The 19,183-nt window shown below is 39.5% G+C and overlaps 2 protein-coding genes across 2 annotated transcripts; one reads left to right on the top strand and one right to left on the bottom strand.

Moving 5' to 3' along the window:
* Nucleotides 1-150: 150 nt before the first annotated feature.
* LOC104927964 (crystallin J1C-like) lies at nt 151-3,793 on the bottom strand. Its single transcript, XM_027283765.1, has 9 exons — nt 3,631-3,793; nt 2,787-2,853; nt 2,316-2,492; nt 1,964-2,062; nt 1,778-1,870; nt 1,538-1,694; nt 1,011-1,126; nt 674-751; nt 151-494 (listed from the first exon to the last, which is right to left on the bottom strand). Exons 2-9 carry the CDS (start codon nt 2,851-2,853, stop codon nt 313-315), a joined length of 969 nt encoding a protein of 322 aa, XP_027139566.1. The 5' UTR covers nt 3,631-3,793; the 3' UTR covers nt 151-312.
* Nucleotides 3,794-10,406: 6,613 nt separating this feature from the next.
* Nucleotides 10,407-19,039, top strand: casq1a (calsequestrin 1a). Its single transcript, XM_010742165.2, has 11 exons — nt 10,407-10,853; nt 14,063-14,156; nt 14,483-14,583; nt 14,755-14,866; nt 15,131-15,204; nt 16,292-16,422; nt 16,526-16,571; nt 16,726-16,780; nt 17,004-17,104; nt 17,222-17,296; nt 17,925-19,039. Exons 1-11 carry the CDS (start codon nt 10,617-10,619, stop codon nt 18,375-18,377), a joined length of 1,479 nt encoding a protein of 492 aa, XP_010740467.2. The 5' UTR covers nt 10,407-10,616; the 3' UTR covers nt 18,378-19,039.
* The last annotated feature ends 144 nt before the right edge of the window (nt 19,040-19,183 follow it).

Below are 19,183 nucleotides of genomic sequence, written 5' to 3' on the forward strand. Positions count from 1 at the left end.
AAAGCAGAAAGCGTAATCTACTCACCAGTAGAGGTCTGCAGATATCAAATATATTGTTAGAATTAAAAACCTCTCAGGTCGATAAAGGTTGCATCATAGTTCAGCCAAACTAAATACTGCAGAAAATATTTCTCATGCCATATTTCTTCTGAATCACTTTATTGCAGAAAGACTCAGCTATTAAACATCTGAACAACATGTTTAACTCAAACAGAGACAAAGACTTCTGGCTCTTGCCGTCCAGTAGTTTAGACAAGAACCTTCATTAACTGTTCTGTGAAAGCTCCACGGTTTTTCATTTTGTTTAACGCATTACACTGCCAGAAACAGATTAACTACTGGTGGTGTTTGGTTATCTGCCCCAAGACAGGCTCCAATGAAGGACCCTCTGCTACAGGTGCATCCCCCACAGCTCATGGTGTCTTTGACAGCCTGCTCATATTGCTTAGCTGTCAGGACTCCATGCAGCGCTGCTTGGAACGCACCTGGCAAACCTGAAAGAACATCAGCACCAGATGTGAATGAGATGAAGGCATTTTAACTGGTCTCAAGATTTTGTCTTGTAAATGACAGCTGCCAAGAGTTACAGGTAGTACTCAATTACTGATCTTTGCTTATTGAAAGTATGACTGATAAAGGAGGTAAAAAGCGAGGAAAAGAAATGCGCAGGTACCTCAGGAGTTTGGAAACACAGTGGGGATTAGCTCTTGAGGAGTCTTTGATAAATTCTCCTTCACCTGATGAATGTGCCCTGGAATCAATCAGATAAGAAGGTTATAATAAACATGTCATTTGTACAAATGTAAAGTTACATAAACCTTTATTTCTATTTTATTTTATCTTTAGATTGAGATCATGTTAAAGTCAGCTCTGTTTATTATTATTGCAAACATAGTAATTATTCAGGATATTCAAGTCACACAGAATGAGGAAGGGTTAACTCTTTAATCCCATGACTCAGTCCCATGACTCTGGTGTAGTGAAACAACAATGCTGCAGGTTTCACATACCAATGACTGCTTTGTCCAGATCCTGAGGCTGCTTTCTCTTCGTGTCATTGAGCTGAGCGAGCACTGAGTCCAAGGCTTTTGGATCAGGACCATTCAGGATGAAATACTCCAGGAACCTGGAAAAATCAGTCAATGTACAATCCATGATATATTTAATTTGCCTCCATCTTGCTTTCTCCCTCTGTATGTTTTTTAATAAATAGAATAGAATTAATTTAAACATTGAGTCAATCAAGTGTGAAGTAAAATGACATACATGTAATACTATATCTTCAAGTGTATTTGTGTTTATTCCACATCACAGATGCGGTCTCGTGTGGATTTATTTGGTCAGATGTAATAAAGTGCATTTTTACTGTAAGTATTCTGCTGTGTGTATCACTAGTGTATTGAGAAGCAGCAGTGCTGATTACCAAGTAATATCTTTGTCAAATGTTTTTTTGGATCCCAGATTTAGAAATGAAAGTGTGTCTTATCAGTAACAGAAAGTGAAAATAATAAAGGTTGAGTAAACTGATGTAACTGACCTTGCAGCTGCCAGAGTCTCTGCCACACATTCATCATTGTTCTGGGTGACACGGACTGCCTGCTCCACTTTTTCCAGCATGTCAGGCTTTCCTGCATAAAAAGCCACTATAGGAGCCAGTTTGGCTATTCCATCAATCTGACAGTCGTTCTCACAGCCTGTGACAAACACACACACATTAGTTAGAGCTGTTTATCTTAGTTATCTCTAAGTTATTGTCATAAATATATTGCACGTTTACCTGTCTCCTCTTTGCCCTCATCCACATTCTTCAGAAAGCTCTTCAAACTTTCATGTCTCCATGGTCCTTCAATGGGCAGCTGAGGTTTAGGCCCTGGACAAGAATAACATAATCAGTATGCCCATCTTACTAAATGAAAAAGCTTCAATCTTCAGAAACAACATAAAAGATGGATAGCTTTCCTACCTTCTTTGTCTCTGTAAGGATCATTGACAGGCGTGTCATACTCTGATCCAGGGCCAAAGAACTTCAGTGTGCGTTGCTTCAGATCGTCAACATTTAGTCCTGGACAAACAGGTTAATTGACAAACATAAAGCTCACACTGTACGGCCACACAATCAGAATACAGCAGAACCACAATCAGGATCTTTGCATTTTTGACCAGCCAAAAGAAAAAACATATGAACACTTTTTTTGATAAACTTTGTTTTAACATTACATTATTCACAACAACAATCTACTGTCAACAACCACTGTCGAGCAGCATGTACCACATGCAAACTTTTAAAGTTTAATAAGATATTAAGAGAAGACTACCTCCACATTCAGACAAGGACTCCAGCAGGACAAACGCCTGGTCTCCGTAGCAGCTCTGTTTGCCCGTCTCCCTCCTGTAATAGGGGTTGATTGACTCAAAATGGAACTCAGGGTTTGGGTGCTGAGACAGAACCCCCTGCAGCTTCAGGATGTCGGACACCCAGGTGAGGGGCTGTGCTGTAGGGGACGAGACATCACGTTTAATTCTGATCAGAACCAGAAGTCCCTTGAATTTGAATGATTAGCTGAAGATAGAAAAGGTGCTACATTAGGCAAAACAACTGGTAGTGTCTTTAAGGGTAAAAGCTCAAAACTTAAACCTTTAAAGACAAAAGACATCCTTCTGAAAATGACACTGTCATGGCTTTATTAGGATTAAAACAGGAGGTAGGACACATTTTTAAGACATTGTATTGTCTACATAAGATTACATTATGACACTACAGTATGAGAGACTTCTACTATTATTACCTGCTGCATCTGCAACAGCTGATCCTACGATGGCTCCTATCGCTCTGTCGGCCAGAGCTGCAGCCATCTGTAAAAACAGTATTACTGATTATTAAAGTAGTATTAAAATATTAAAGTATTATTGGTTATTATTGTAATCAGTGCCAAGTTGGCTAGATGGATACACCAAACCAGTTTCTATGTTATAAGGTTTAGCTGCTTATCTCTTTCTTATCTCTCTCTTATCATGCTTGTGCACTGGACTAAACAAGCATTTGTAGAAATCAACTTGTGCTGAGTAATGGTTTACAGGCATTTTTCACTATTTTATAACAGCTTACAGACTGGACAATAGAAGAAATGATAATAAAAATGATTGTTATCTCTGTCACAGGATATTAAATATTACAGCACAGGTGTAACATAAAGTGAACCACTTTCTCATTTGGTGATTCTTTATTTAGAGATATTTGTTGCATTTTTATGCTTTATTTGATAGTGGCAGCTGGAACGACAGACAGGACATTCAGAGGAGATAGAGAGGTTAAAGGACCCAGGCTGGAACTAAACCTGGGTGAGCTACTAAAGCAGCCAGAGCAGTTTGATTTTATCTGCACTTTGTTCTTTTTCTTTTATCTGGCAGGCGGTGTACAGATTGAATACAAAGTGTTTAATAGATTAACAGATATTAAGTCTGTCTTTTAACCACCACCAGTACCATTTGTTTGAATGAAGCTTTGTTTATCTCTATATCTATAGCACCTGGGCTGAAGAGTTGCATTATAGCATTATTTTTAAGCAATGTTGACTGTTGGATTGACAGATAGCTAGAATTTCGGTATAAAAGTAGGGTGAGAACTCTTACCTTAAACTTTGTAGTGCAGTTTATTTCAGCACTTGGTACCTCCTTGTAGATTTTTATTGTACAAAATCTTATAAAAGCTTTTTAGCTATTTAGCACCATCCACAGGTAAACAACAATATAATCCTGCCCACCTCCGTCCAACCTTTGAACAGACTGATCAACATCTACTCCAATAAAGATTTTATTGACATTGTAAGAGAAAGATAGTAGAACTAGAACTAGAACATTCCTCAGTGTGCACTGTGGACACTGGTGCTTTGTGTTTGGCAGACAGTAAATAAAGTTTTATTTGGAGCCCTCCAAATAAATAAAGCAAATGATGTGTGCACTGTCTGTCTTTTAGTGAGAAAGAAGGACAAAATGGCCAACATTCAAACTGTGGCACTGACACTGATCGATATTAGACCAAGCAGCAACGTCAGTGGCTGTTACACATAATTAACACTGTAGCCACTTTGGTCGACAAGTAAGTGTCTAGTGAATATGTATCATGTAACTGTATCTGTTTTTTTAGTATGTACAAATGTAGTGGTGTGTTCAGTTATTCCTGATATGAACAAACTTTTTATGAATGCCCCCCTGATGATGTCACGTTTTCAGTGTTGGTGTTGTTGTTTTATTTTACTGAGCTCACAGCTTTTTAAAAGACGGTGATGAAAAATATTTCGGGTTTTATCAGTGAGGGAGCTTCAGGAAAATGAATACTGATCGGCCTTCACCACTGCAGCTGGAGTTTTTTTTTACGCCACCCCCTGATGACGTCACGTTTAAAACCTCAAACTCCCTATGCACGAGGACAGGTATCGCCGGGTGCGGTGGCGCGCGCCTGTAATCCAAGTTACCGGGAGGCTGAGGCTGGAGGACCGTTTGAGCTCAGGAGCTCTGAGCTGCAGCGGACTATGTCGATCGGGTGTCCGCACTAAGTTCGGTATCGATATGGTGCTCCTGGGGGAGCCCGGGACCACCAGGTCGTCTAAGGAGGGGTGCACCGGCCCAGGTCGGTAACGGAGCAGGTCAAAGCCCCCGTGCCGCTCAGTAGTGGGATCGCGCCTGTGAATAGACGCTGTAGTGCAGCCTGAGTAATACAGCGGGACCCAGTCTTTTTACACTCTTTGTACTGTTCAACAAACAGCTGGGACAACACATACGGTCAACAACAAGCTCTGTCTATGTTCAACAGCTTCATCACTGCTTTGGATTTTCTTGTTGCCATGAAAAACCTCCAGAAAGCACTTGTGTTTGTTTGTCCTACAGCGCCTCCACCTGGAGGAGAGGAGCAATGAGCAGCAGTCACAGCAGTCAATGAAACAGCACACATTCAGTAAACTCACAGGTTTTTCGGTCACTGATTCAATGAACTGAATTTTGTGTCTGTCCTGCTGTGTTACTCTTTGAGTCTTCCCAAGATTTCATCCCTGTTAACATGACTGAAGCCTAAGAGGAGAAGGCATCTGCATAATTAGGCTGTAGTGAGTTATTGGTCTGTAATCAAGATTATAACTAATTTAACTGGGTTGAGTCAGAAACAAAAGTCACTTCATCTGGAGGTGAAAAACAGAAGCAAAGGTTTGATTTGAATTAGACGATCGCCATGATCTAAATATTGTAATTATTCTTCTCCACAGTTCTGTACTTATTTGGCCTACTTTTAACCCTCTGAAAGTGATGGTGGACCATCTGGCGTTTTTAAGTTGCTGAAGCCAGTGTTATATGGATTTTAAGATTGCAGTGAATATATTGATGCCAAACATGTGATGTTATTTTACTGGGAAAGTTGTCTTTACCACGAGGTCTGTGACCCCTCAGTGATTGCTTGTAATGTTTGCTTTGCCGTCAGACAGCTGTTGGAAGTTCTAAAGTTAGCACCAAATTAAAAGTTTGTCTGGCAGCAAGGTTAAACTGAAAATATTCTTATGGTTTCCACTTAAACAGATATTGATTTTTTTTTTAGATTAACCTTTTTATGTGGCAAGAATATATTTTTCTGCTGACCCTGTCCACAGCCGTGCATAGCTCTACTTCTGTTTTATTGTTTTTATTGTTAACGGGTGAACTAGTTGTAATGTAGCTTAAAAAATCCATGAATTTCTCAGTTGCCTATGACTGTGAAGGACAAAAAATATATTGAATAAATATAAATTGTATAAATATATTGAATAAATTTAATAAAGCTAAACAGCTAAATTCAAATCCTATAATAATTTTAGGAGACATGTTTCTGTAATGTCATCAAATCAAGATAAGACACAGATAATGACGTTTCTGCAAAATATTTATATATTTTTTTTCATCTTTAGAGTAAAAGAAAACCCACAAAACTTGCTTACTTTAGTCCTCCCTCTTCCTCTTCCACCTCTTTGGTTTCCTCAACCCCAGAAAGTGACGGGTTCTCTTCCAGACAGAAGGTGGTTCTGCTGTCCTGTCTGGAAGACTTCCCTGAGCCTCTCTCTGGGATTCGGGTGCCAGTGCAGGACTGATGGTCTCCAGCTGCTCACACTGCTTCTCCTCAGCGACTTCAGCCTCCTTCAGTGGTTGGTTGTCATCACGGCCGGTGATTTTTTGGAGAGCCTCTCTCTCAGCCTTGAGCTCAGTGGAGAGCTTCAGGTTGAGTGAGATCTGAACACTGAGCTGAGTTTTTAGCTCGTCCAGCTCTCTCACAAAAATCTTCTCATTGTCAAGGGCATTTTTGCTGCAGGACAGTGATCTCCTCCGCCATCTTTTGACGGAGGGCTTCCTGCTCAGCCCTCAAGTTGTGGATCGCACGACAGCCCTCTGTTACTGAGTCTGCATGAGACTTGACTTCCTTATCAAGCTCACACTGGAGGGTGTCGGCCTTCTGTCTGACCATGATGACATCAGTGTCATACTTCTGGGTAGTCTCACCGTGTGAAATGCAGATCTTGTCCATTTCTTGCTGGAGAATCTTGTTCTTCTCCTTCTCTGCGTCCAGCTCAGCAGAGAACTTCTCCTGGTTCACTTTGTGTGCCTCTTGCAGCTCCTCATACTTTGTTTGCAGGAGTTTCTTCTGCTCGAGTTCCCTCTCGAGGTCAGACCTAAGGGTGTCAGCCTGCTGTCTGACATCATATGTGTACATCATATCAGCTTGATAACTTAGGTTGACCTCGTTGAGTGACACACTCATCTTGTCCAGTTGTTCTTTGAGAGTCTTGTTCTTCATCAAAGTCAGATTGCAGGAGATTCTTCTGCAAGATCTCGTTATCACGATCACGCTGAAGGGCATCAGCCTGCTTTCTGATTTTGGGAACATCATTATCATCCCTCGCTCTGAGCACTTGGTATGATATACGGAGGCGTTCCAGTTCCTCTTGGAGAAGTTTGTTCTTGTTCTTCTCCGCCTGGAACTTGTTGGTGAATTTCTCCTCATTAATGATGTGGGCCACCTGCAGCTCCTCGTAGTCCACTTGCAAGAGTTTTTTCTTCTTCCTCTTGGTGTTGGTGCTGACCTGGTTGGCAATCTTTGCGGTGCTGAGAGTTTCTGGATCGGTGTACTTCTTCAGTCTCTCTAGCTCTCGCCTTGTCTCTTTTTCCTTGTTGATGAACATCTCTTTCAAAGACTTCTGTCTCTGCAGCTGTGCTTTTGTCTCCTCCAGCTCTTGGTTGAGTTGGCAGCTGGTCTCACAAAAGCAGCCGCGTACTGTCTGCTCTCCATCGCTCCTCTGGTCACCTCTGGGGTTCCTAGGGCGAGTTGTTTACATTTGAAAGTCACAAGCTATGAATCAAATGCAGAAACATGGCCTATCCCACTCTGGTAGGACTGCCAACATGACGGCAACCAGAGTCACCACGCTCTTCAGGAACCTGTAGTTGACATCACGGTTATTGCATTCATGTTTTATACTGTCTATGGTCTGCTTCAGGGCATGACGCTGGTCTGCACCATGGTGTATGGTGCAAGTTTCATACACTCAAGTTTTATCTTTGTACAGTGAAGACACATAAATTTGAAAATGCAAGAAATATTTCCCTTTGCTTCATCCTGTTTGAAAAGGGAGGGCGAGTACATTGGGTTGCATTCTGCAACTACAACGCTAGTGGACACTAAATCCTACACATAGATCCTTTAAATGGGATTCTGTCGAAAATAAGCGTAAGCGTAAATGTTTTTTTATGTGACAGTCCACAAAAAAATTTACAAAAATCAATGTTGTTGGGACTCACTGACATATTCCAGGTGACATAACATGAAAACACTCCCCACCAATTAAAAATAGTAAAAAAAATTAAAAAAGAAAGATTAAAATGATCTTGAACCAGCATCTATTTTAAAGTGCAAGCAATGAAAAGAACAATAGTTATGCTGTAGTTTAATAGTTGATTACCACGTTAACACAAGTCACAGCTTCCCTATCATAGCAGCTTAGTTTTACTTACAACCTATATAAAGGCTTATATGCCTTTATATAAGTTCACAATGACACAAATAAAAACTAGTCTGTAAAGCTGACCAGTGTATAGCATCAAACATTAGCATTCAATTTTCAGTAGTTCAGTAGTCAGCTGATTTAAACATCACACACAGCTCTAAGACCCAGGCCAACCGTTGAGTCCCAGTCTAAATTTGAGTCCCAGTCTTTATTTAAGTAGAGAGCACTATCTTCTGACCAGTAGAGGTAATTGCTGGAGACATAAGTTAATGGAAATGAAAGCTCCCTCCATCATAAACAGAGCCTCTACTCCTACTATATAACACAGATGCGTGGAGAGTTATTCTAACAAAATGTGGTTTTAGTTAAATTAGAACAAACAAATGTTCTCTTAAGAAAATAAGTGAGTAACAGATTTGTAACAATAGACTAGAGAAGCTCTTGAGAGTACCCAGTGCTTTTTTCTAAAAAATAATTTACCCATTAAGGGATTAAATCTTCTTCATAGTAGCAAAGCACATGTATCACTAACACTGTAACATTAACAATGACTGTAGTCTGACAATGTGACACCAATGTGAACTAGCATATACCGTGAATCTGAAGCAGCTAAATGGAATTCAACCATCCTTAATTATTTTTAGTTAAATGTGCTTTTCCTAATGTGACGTGTTCTGCAAGAAAGGCCTATTTACTGATTTATGAATGAACACACTTAGTCTATGCTTAGTCTACAAGAGTATATTTATCAGACCATTCACTGTGTCAGCTCTCTTCATTAAGTCATGTATTCAAGAGGATAATAATGACCAGGAAGTTAATGTTTGGTAAAGTGGGCAGGCACAAACTTTCCAGATGGAAGTTATGGGTCACAATGTCCATATGTGGTTTATAAAACTTAATGATAACATGAATCTGATTGTATTGGAGCCTCTGTGCTCTGTACATCAAATATCAAATCCACAGTGAGGGACAAAAAAAACAAACAAACAGTTGCATTGTGTTAGAATGCATTTGTGTTAAGATATTAAACAGTCTACTGAAGATGAACTTGTCATCTGTGCGTGTATTTAGTTTATTGTCTCTTGGTATAGAAGATCTGACCTATCACATTGCATACCATAGTGATGCCACATTAGTGTTCTCAGTCATTAAAGTTAAAAGACCTGTTGTGACGTCACCTAATGGGATGTGATGTAACACAACTGAAAGCTATTTGATAAAAGCAAACAGGTGATTTCAGTTCATTAGAAGCAAAGAATAGCAAATTATGGTGTCTGGATTTCATGACTCATTTCATTAAGCCTCACAAGTCTGTATAGTATAGTGACTGTGTAGTAGAATATAATTGTAAAACACCGCCTCTACATTCACTGACGCAGCACATACAGTCAGTGCGTCATTCATCTACCCCCTTCAAACCAAACCTTTCCACTTCAATACTGTAGGCTGCATGTGCTCCTCCAGAAAGAGGGGTGTGTCGTGTACGTGTAAGTGGGGGGTCAGAAAGAGTATTATGATACCATGAAGACTATGTTTATTTATAGCTTACCTCTTCCCTTTCAAATTGTAAAGTGATATCACATGCAACCATCTCAAGCATACATGCACACATTGCACAGGACACACGTGTTTGTCTACTGTATACACTGATGGCTCAGACTCAAGAAGATCCAAAAAATTGCCTCATGGCCCCCCCTGTTAAACTCTATGTTTCACTTTCTTCTTGAGTCAGGGCTAAGTGACACCTATGCACTGAATCCTCAGCAGGTGCACCACCCTCTGCTCTCTTCACTCTCTCAATGTCCCTGAGTAACCCAGAGCCACATTCTAGCGCTGTGTCAGTGCCAACGGCAGCAAATTAGACACCAGCACCCCCTCCTGATATGTACTTCTCTGTCCTACATCCATTATTTTTAGCTGGGATCCAAGCCTCCATCTACACTTAATATGGGAAAAGACTGCCTCATATTTGCAGCCACCTCTAAATCCATCATATCACCCTTTCTTCCTTTGGCACACAGCATACAACTCCACACACACACACACACACACACACACACACACACACACACACACACACACACACACAGATATCCCATCCTTCTTGGTCTCTTGCTTATGTACCATCTCCCTCCACCTCCATCACTATCTTCTCTGTTCACGGACTGGATGGAGAGAGAAAGACGACAGGTTGGTCCTCATATCCTCACTCCACCCACTGACAAGTCTGTAACACCACACACTCTAGTGCATAAACACACATATACACACATGTATACCCACACGAAGCTGTCACCCCAGCAACCAAAGTGGCCCCCACCACATCTTCCCCAGGCTTAGTAACATCCCACATTGACATACACTCACACCTATGTCAAACTTAGCCCAACCCCTCTTGCACTCTGTGCCCCACTTGCCTGTTGCCCATGTGAGGTTTTTATTAAGGTGGATGCAGGAGTTGGTCTTGCTCTCTTCTGGGTGACGCGGATTGGAAGGGGTTCTCCATATTTTACCAAACTATTTAGTTTTTGTTTTTTCCTCCCCCTTTGTTTACTTCCTGAATCTGTAAATACATCTACATTTTCTTAAAGAGGAGCCATGAAGTGGACCTGGGTACTTGTGGTGGTCTTGCTGTCCTTTGGGGGGCTATCACTGGGCAAGGAAAGCTTGGACTTCCCAGAGTATGATGGAAAGGACCGTGTCCATGACCTCAACGGCAAGAACTATAAGTCTGTGATGAAGAAGTACGATGTTATGGTGGTGTACTACCATGACCATCCCGGATCCAGCCGCGTCGCCCAGAAACAGTTTGAGATTGAGGAGATGGCCCTTGAGGTGGGTTGAGATGGGAACTTATAGCTAGTTTACTGTTGATCAAGCAATATAATTATGATGTTGGATTCATAATGCAAAGCACAAAGAAACATTACACAGTCTTGAAAGTTGCTGAGAAAGTTGAGACTTTGGTTGGAGGTACTATGGAGTTTGTGTTTTGATCTGGTTCACATTAATGTAAAGTGTGTGACAGTAAACAGCTTGTTGAGGAACTTGAATTTACATATTAGCTTAAGATAAAATATAAGAAATATAAAAAGATATTCTTATTTATATTAAAGGTGTAACTGTGTAGTTAAAAGTATGAAAAGATCATATTTGACAACAGAGGCTTATATTCTTTAGATATGTTTAAGACCTGTTAAGCATGAAATTAAACACAGAGGGAGTTATCATGGGAAATTGACGCTACAAGGAGGAAAATAGCTTTGCTGGATTCAGAAATGCTGATAAGTGAAGTCCAAAAAATGTGTCACAAGCTTGAGATGTATCGTCAGTGTCGTCTCCATGAGGCAAAGAGCTGAGCTGTGAGGGCCGAAGATATCATTTATTCTGGCAATGGCTGAGCTTGTGTACATTGTGGGTGTGTGTGTTTCAGTGTGAGTGTGAGCTGATGCACTCAACGCACCTCTATCAGTATGCCTATCACACCTCAGGCCTCTCGTCAGCCTTGATACTCAGCAGGTTCATCACATTCCTTGAAGAGAAATGACATCATCATTCAGCACAAGCTTTCAGGACCTCGGTCGGTCCTTAAGTTACCTATGAAAACACTGCATATCAAATATCACATACTCCACTCCACACCACATTTTCCAGGAAAAGTTATATTTGCCTTATTTGTCCTTGTCAGTTAGATTTTTTCATAGTCGTCCAGAAATACAGCAGCCATTTTAAATATCTATATCTGCTGTGAAAGTCACAGGAGTGACACACACGAGTGATGACTGATTTATGGAATATATACACTGGATCATGTGACAACCTCATTTTATGGCATTTGGCATGGCTGCTTCACAGTCTACAGTAAAGCTGCTACCTCATACACTACATGAATTATTGCATTCTGAGAACAGCTGCGAGTATGTGAATGAAAACATTCACAAAAAAATCAAATCACAAAACAAATTTAGTCTGCACTTTAATGTGCAAATAAATCCAGTAAAGTTGAAAAAATGATTTCAAAATATACTGTGCATAAATGAATATGAAATAAAAAACTGTAATGCATAAGTAAATATGTTTATAAATCTATCTTGATGTAATATGTTGATGTAAAATAGCAATAACAGATGTTATTATTATAGACAGGAAAACATTAATAACCAAAGCAGAGGGAAAGCGGCACTGCTCCATCATCTCAGAGCCTCTGGTGCCTCTGTATGGGAGCGTTAGGGCTCGGTCTCGGGGCTAGAGGCCAGCACTGGAGGTTCTGGCTCTAGTAGTGCTGGATCAGCTCTCAGCTATGATTGACACTTGCAGTACTGTACTTGTCAGCGGATCCCAGAGCGCAGAGCATCAGTACCACCTCACCAAAATAGTCCCTGGGCTGGTGTGGCTTCTGGAGCTATATTTATCCCCAAGCTGCTTTTGTGGTAGCCTGAGCTCCCTTAAGGCTTGTGTTTCTCCTATGAATGTATTATGATTTACATTTGATGAGATTTTATTTTTAGTAACAGACAACAGCAAAGGGCACCAAATTTCAGAGGTCAAGGCTGCCCAGGGGTTACTGCAAGCTAAATGAAATCTGACATGATGAAAGGAAGTCATAATGAATTGCTTATTTCCTTGGTCAAAGAAAACTCATTAGATTGTTAAGGTGGCCAAACAGTGTGACTAGGGGTTATATGTTGAAGGAATATAATTTAAACTTAATGTAATGATAATTTTGCCAAGTTTCCTTTTAAATAAGAAGATCTGCATTCTCCAGACCAAATGCCATGTACTTAAAAAATAAATTGCTCACTGTCCAGGAAAACAGACATGCAGTACACATATCACACCATAAAATTACTAATTAAATATAATGTTGTGACCATATTTTGGCCATATATGTACAAATATCTCAAGTACAAGATGACAGTATTTAAAAATGAAAACATATACAGTTGTAGTGCATTTACCATGCATCTGGAAAACATCCCAGATACTGAGGCTACTTGACATGTTTTTGAGGCGGCTCAGTTTCTGTGAAAAAAATGATATCCGCCGTAAATCTGATCTGATTAGACAAATTTTTGTCTAAGAAAAAAAAACTGCAGAAAAAAGATGCCACCAGATGAGTAGAGAAAGATCAAATGTATTCATATTCCATATTCAAAACAAGATAAACAACAAAAAGTTTCTATACAAAAACACACATTTATCTCTAATTTACCATTTAGTTTTCTTAATGTAATTACACAAGAAAATGAAAAGGGGGTAAGAAAATGCCTTTTTTCCATGTCTGTTTATTATATTTATCCTTCCTAAGTAGCTTGGGCGGTTTCAAGCCTTACTCTCTTCAATCACTTGCCCTTTGAAGGTTTATTTTAGCCTACTTAAATGCCAAAAGGTTGGGGTCGGCAACAAAATATAGTGCAATGCAAAAAACTGAAAACTGAAGTCATAATTAAACAAAAACACTTTTTCATTTCTGCATGTGCTTTTGGAAAATGTACATAATTTCCATGTAAATACTTTTGCATTGAATACAACATAAACATTAAGAATACTTCACATTTCCTAACTAAATTAAGCTATGCTACAAACTCTAAACTGTATTACTGTGCAGCACACAACTGCAACTCCAATTGAATTAAAGAAATGCCAAGAATTATTTGTACAACAACCTGCAAGACAGCCTGGTTAGTCAAACTATTTATGCCAGGAAAAGCAGCTGCTCAAGATCTCTGATACCACTGGTGGTTTGAGGGTTGAGACAACCCTCAAACCACTTCCTCAGTGCAGTCGGGCTGTGAATGTGGCACTGCCATTGGTGCAACCAACTGTCAGTCACGAGGTTCAAGTTTCATACAGATTTAGAAAGTGCATAAGCAGCGTTCTGAAAAACAGGCTTTTATGGTCATGAAACTGCTAAGTGAGACAACTTTGTCAAAAAGGCGGAAATGTGCATGAGATATGGACATAAACACTTATTTTACTGCACACTTACACTTGGCACAGACAAATCATGCATTCAGTGTTATGACAGTGTGCTTGTTTTACAGCTTGCAGCCCAGGTCCTGGATGAGTTTGAGGATGAGGATATTGGAGTTGGTCTCATTGATGCAAAGCACGACAAAGCCGTTGCAAAGAAATTAGGTAAACACCAGAACAACAGAATAAACACACCTGCAGACTGCTTGGAACTTCATTATGCAAAATAAGATCAGACAGTATCAGTATCTCAGCCATTTGTCAGAGTCAAAATAATTGGTAACTGCAAATCATTGCAATCACAAGCCTGTCTTGCTAGAGATAAGGTAGTGGGATATCACCTCCTTCACTTTTATGTTTCCTGTTTCCTGTTTCCTATGTAAAATAAATTTCAAAATGTGCAAAGGTTGAGGCCAAATCAGCATATGTAACCAATGTTTTGATCTGAGCTTTAGATTAAACATATAAACTTCTACTCATTTTTTCCCCAGGCCTTGATGAGTCTGACAGCATCTTCATCTTCACAGACGATGAAGTCATAGAATATGATGGCGAGCTCGCAGCAGACACTCTTGTGGATTTCATCTATGATGTTCGTGAGGATATAATCTCTCAGTTAATAGCTTGCCTTGTTTTAGCAAAAAACTGTCCCAGAATCCCAGTTTGCTTTTTTCAAGATTTGACTCCTGATCTTCTTTTCTTTGTCACACACTACACCATCGTCTCCCCCTTTTCTCCTACATGACCCCCCTTTCCTTTATAGGTTATTGAGGACCCAGTGGAAATTATTGACAATAATAGGGAACTGAAAGGCTTCGAAAACATTGAAGAGGACATCAAATTGGTGGGCTACTTTAAGAGTCACAAGTCAGAACGTAAGAATCTGTACTGTGATAGCATGATAACCTGTTTCTTGCTTTTTCATGATAATTGCTTGTAATTGCATATTAAGCAAGTGCAACAGAGACCAGGCTCCCATTGCTTAATTTAACTTTGAGCTGCAGAATCATTTTAAGGTGATTTTCAATGAGCACACTAGAAGCTACATTACTGATGAGAGCAACAAGTCTACATTTTTAGATATTTCATACAGGGGCTGATCTACTGAAACAACTTGATGGATGCCTATAAAATTACAGATTTTGAGGCTTTTGCCGATGCTGCTGAAGAGTTCCACCCTCACATCAAGTTCTTTGCTACATTCAGTGCCAAGGTGAGTATTTAGACTTGGAAAAAAGACATAATAAGGCAGCTGTGCTCCTGACAATGAGGCTGATGAGAACATAATTTGTGAGCCAGAAAACCAAAACAATAGCCTAAAGATGCTTAAAGGTTCCATAGAGATGAGAGAGAGTCTGAGCTAGGTGATTATTCTCTGCTAATTTGACTCTATAAGCAATAAATTACACATAGTCATGGACTCATAAAGTACAGCTTAAACTTAACATAAGAGCAGTTATTTCATGAACAATTTAAGTATAAAATAAATGATCATTAAAAAAAAGAAAAAAAGAAAAAGCAATGGGCCAAAGATTGAGCCTTGAGGCACTCCAAAAAGAAACTTAGACCTGATGACATTTGACCACTGATGAACACAAAAGGCTGTATGTAAATTATGCATCTAACAAACTATTTTAGAACAATATCCTGTAGTCCACCTATTTAAAACCAATAAATAAATAAATAGATATTCTATTTTGTAATAGGCTTATTATCTCTTGTTATCCATTGCAGAAAAGAGCTGTTAGATGAATTGCTATTTCTGTAGCATGGTTCTTCTGAAACCCAGGATATCCAGATTTTATAATGTATAAGTAATAAATAAACAAACTAGTTTCTCTCAAATAAGGAATGTAGAAATAATAATAATATGCATATATCACAGTCTTGTCACTTTAAAATGGATGTAACTTCATAAACTTCAGTGGCATGGGATACAACACCTAGAAGGGAAAGATAAAGAATAAGTGTGAGGTGTAAATGACTTTTCTCAAATTACATTTTATTTAATCATGTCCTGCAGCAGAAACTCTAAACCTAATCCTACATTTTCACACATCTCTATGTGTAGTAACTTACAGTAAATAGCTTCATTAAATACTACTACAGAACTCAGTCGATTGTCGATATAGCTTGATGCTAAAAATGAAGGGAAATCAAGGTTAAATTAGATTTAAATTTATAGACATCCCTCATACACATAAACTCAGGTGTCTTTTAGTGTCACGCGTCTATCAGTCACTTAATTAATACACTTTAAAATAAGACACTAGTTCTAATCCTTCAATGGTGTGTTACAGGTTGCCAAGGCTCTGGACATGAAGCTCAATGAGGTGGACTTCTATGAACCCTTCATGGACGATCCAGTTGTCATCCCTGGAAAACCTTACTCAGAGGATGAGCTGGTGAAATTCATTGAAGCTAATGACAGGTAAGTCTAATAGAAATATAACAATGATCTCCTGGGGTAAAAGCTTAGCTTTCCATAATGACAAAGAAAATGCATAAACTCTTCTTCCTCTGTGCTTTTCAAGACCAACCCTGAGGAAGCTGCAACCACACAACATGTATGAGATCTGGGTAAGAACTTGACTTTAAACTTTAAACCCTCAGAACCAATTAGGTCTGTTTTTGTTCAACTATCAGATTACAACTCCAGAACAGAAATTTCTGAAATCGTAACACCAACAAGTTTAAGTCCAGTGGGTTCAGTTTGTCTTTACTCTTTCTACAGGATGATGATGTTGGTGGTGAACATATCATTGCTTTTGCAGAGGAGGCTGACCCAGGTAAAGAAATTAATCATAACAGCATAACCAATAATCAGATTATGATAGAGCCATAAACAAGTCACCATGGCAAATGTGTGACTGTGTCAAATAAGGCAGCGAAAGAGGTTGCTGGAGGTTTTTTGTGTGAACAAGTAATAAAAGATTCTGCAAATACTCATTACTACAATTTTCCAACCCATTGATTAGTCTTAGTTTCACTGTTGTCCTTGCTACTCCTTAGACGGTTTTGAGTTCCTTGAGATCCTGAAACAAGTTGCAGAGGATAACACTGACAACCCTGACCTCAGCATTGTCTGGATTGACCCTGACGACTTCCCCCTGGTAGGAATATAACACAGTGCAATATGCGTAAAACCAGAGAAAGAAGATTTAATGATGCATTAATTTGACTGACACTAGCTGCACAGCAGGAATAATATAAATTAATTTCCCCTGCAGCTTCTGCCACACTGGGAGAAGACCTTCGATATCGACCTGTCCCACCCACAGATTGGTGTTGTCGATGCTGATGACGTGAGTAATATTTTTATCCATTGCTTGAGCAGTTGTATGTTTTGCTGAACTCTTTAATACATATATACACAAAACTGGATTATCTACTGAGCAGAGTGTGCAACTACTTTGGGACCTTAGTCCTTTCAGTATCCCAGGTTATCTCTGGTGCAATCACTTTGTTGTAATTTGATGAATTACAAATTTGACGCACCAATAAAGCACAATTACACTTGAAATGGTAAGGGCCCTGAATTAGCTCCTACGTTTTTACCCAATCATGGGGCCTTGCCTTAAGGGGAGGTTAACATGTATTTATCTTGTTACGAATGTACAGAATCTACCTCAAAAGCTACCTTCAAAACTCCCTTAAAGGTAACGTGTTAAGTTATTTTGGAAACAAACAAAACACATTGTGTGCATTCTTGAGGTCTGTTAATCAGAATAGTGTGAAATTGGCAGGAGGAATATGTGTTGCGTCGCCACATGCATGTGCGTCCAGTGAACACTATACAACAAAACAGGGGCCCACACATGAAAACATTACTCTATAGAGCAACCAGTAGTTAAAGACTCTACAAGGGACCTTCAAGACTTTGACCTCCTCAGAGAGTCCACAGCTGAGTTGGTTTTCTTCTTCACTCTGCAGGCTGACAGTGTGTGGATGGACATGGATGATGGCGAAGATTTGCCATCAGTAGACGAGCTGGAGGACTGGATTGAGGATGCTCTGTCAGGAGAAGTTGATCCTGATGATGATGATGATGATGATGATGATGATGATGATGACGATGACGATGATGATGATGACGACGATGATGATGACGACGATGATGACGACGACGACAATGATGATGATGACGATGATGACGACGATGATGACGATGACGATGACGATGATGATGACGATGATGATGACGATGACGATGATGATGATGACGACGATGACGACGATGATGATGATGATGACGACGATGATGACGATGACGACGATGATGACGATGATGATGACGACGACGACGATGATGACGACGATGATGACGACGATGATGACGACGATGATGATGATGATGACGATGACGATGATGATGACGATTATTAAATCTCTAAGTCATAATTTACTCTTTAAGTCTGACCAATGCAGTTTCAAGAGTCAACATCATTAACTCTGTCACATCATCCTCTTTTGTATCTAGTTCTTATTTTGAACTTGTCAGCTCATTTTGATATCACATCTTTTCATCATCCTCTCTCTGCATCTCACCAGAGCAATATTCCATTACTCGTTTATCCCTCTCCCCTACAGATTCACTAAAGTACTTTTTAGGATCCCACAGTGTCTTTATTCCCACATGTAACACTGTCTGGTACAATAAAAAAAAAGAAATTCTCTCCAAACCACCCCTCTCAAAAGTTTTTATTTTCCAAAGTGCTGGAGGGGTTGTAGTGTTGTATGCATTTTGTCTGAGTCAATCTGTGGAATCTGTTGCAGTCTGAATGTGTCTTATTTGTTTACTTATTTTTTTGTTTGCCCCAGTATTGAAACAACTGAAGTCAGATCCAAGGGTGCTAGCAGGCTTTTCTGACGGGTCTTGAGTATCACCAGCCTACTATGTTAAATCAATGTAACGCTGTACACTGAAAGTGCTGTACATCATATGGATGTTTTCTACGATGATGAAATATGACAACAGCCATATTCTATTTTTGTAACAAGAGAAATTTAACTGTAAAGTCTTAAATAAATGACAGCTTGGACAGAAACCCCATTACTGTTTAGTTTTTTAAAGGTGTGTGTGTGTGTGTGTGTGTGTGTGTGTGTGTGTGTGTGTGTGTGTGTGTGTGAATCCTAGATTCTAAAAAATACATTATGATTTTGATGACATAATAATCTTTGAATTGTAAAGT

The sequence above is a fragment of the Larimichthys crocea genome, chromosome X (genome assembly GCF_000972845.2).
Source record: "Larimichthys crocea isolate SSNF chromosome X, L_crocea_2.0, whole genome shotgun sequence".
In the NCBI taxonomy this organism is placed as follows: Eukaryota; Metazoa; Chordata; class Actinopteri; family Sciaenidae; genus Larimichthys; species Larimichthys crocea.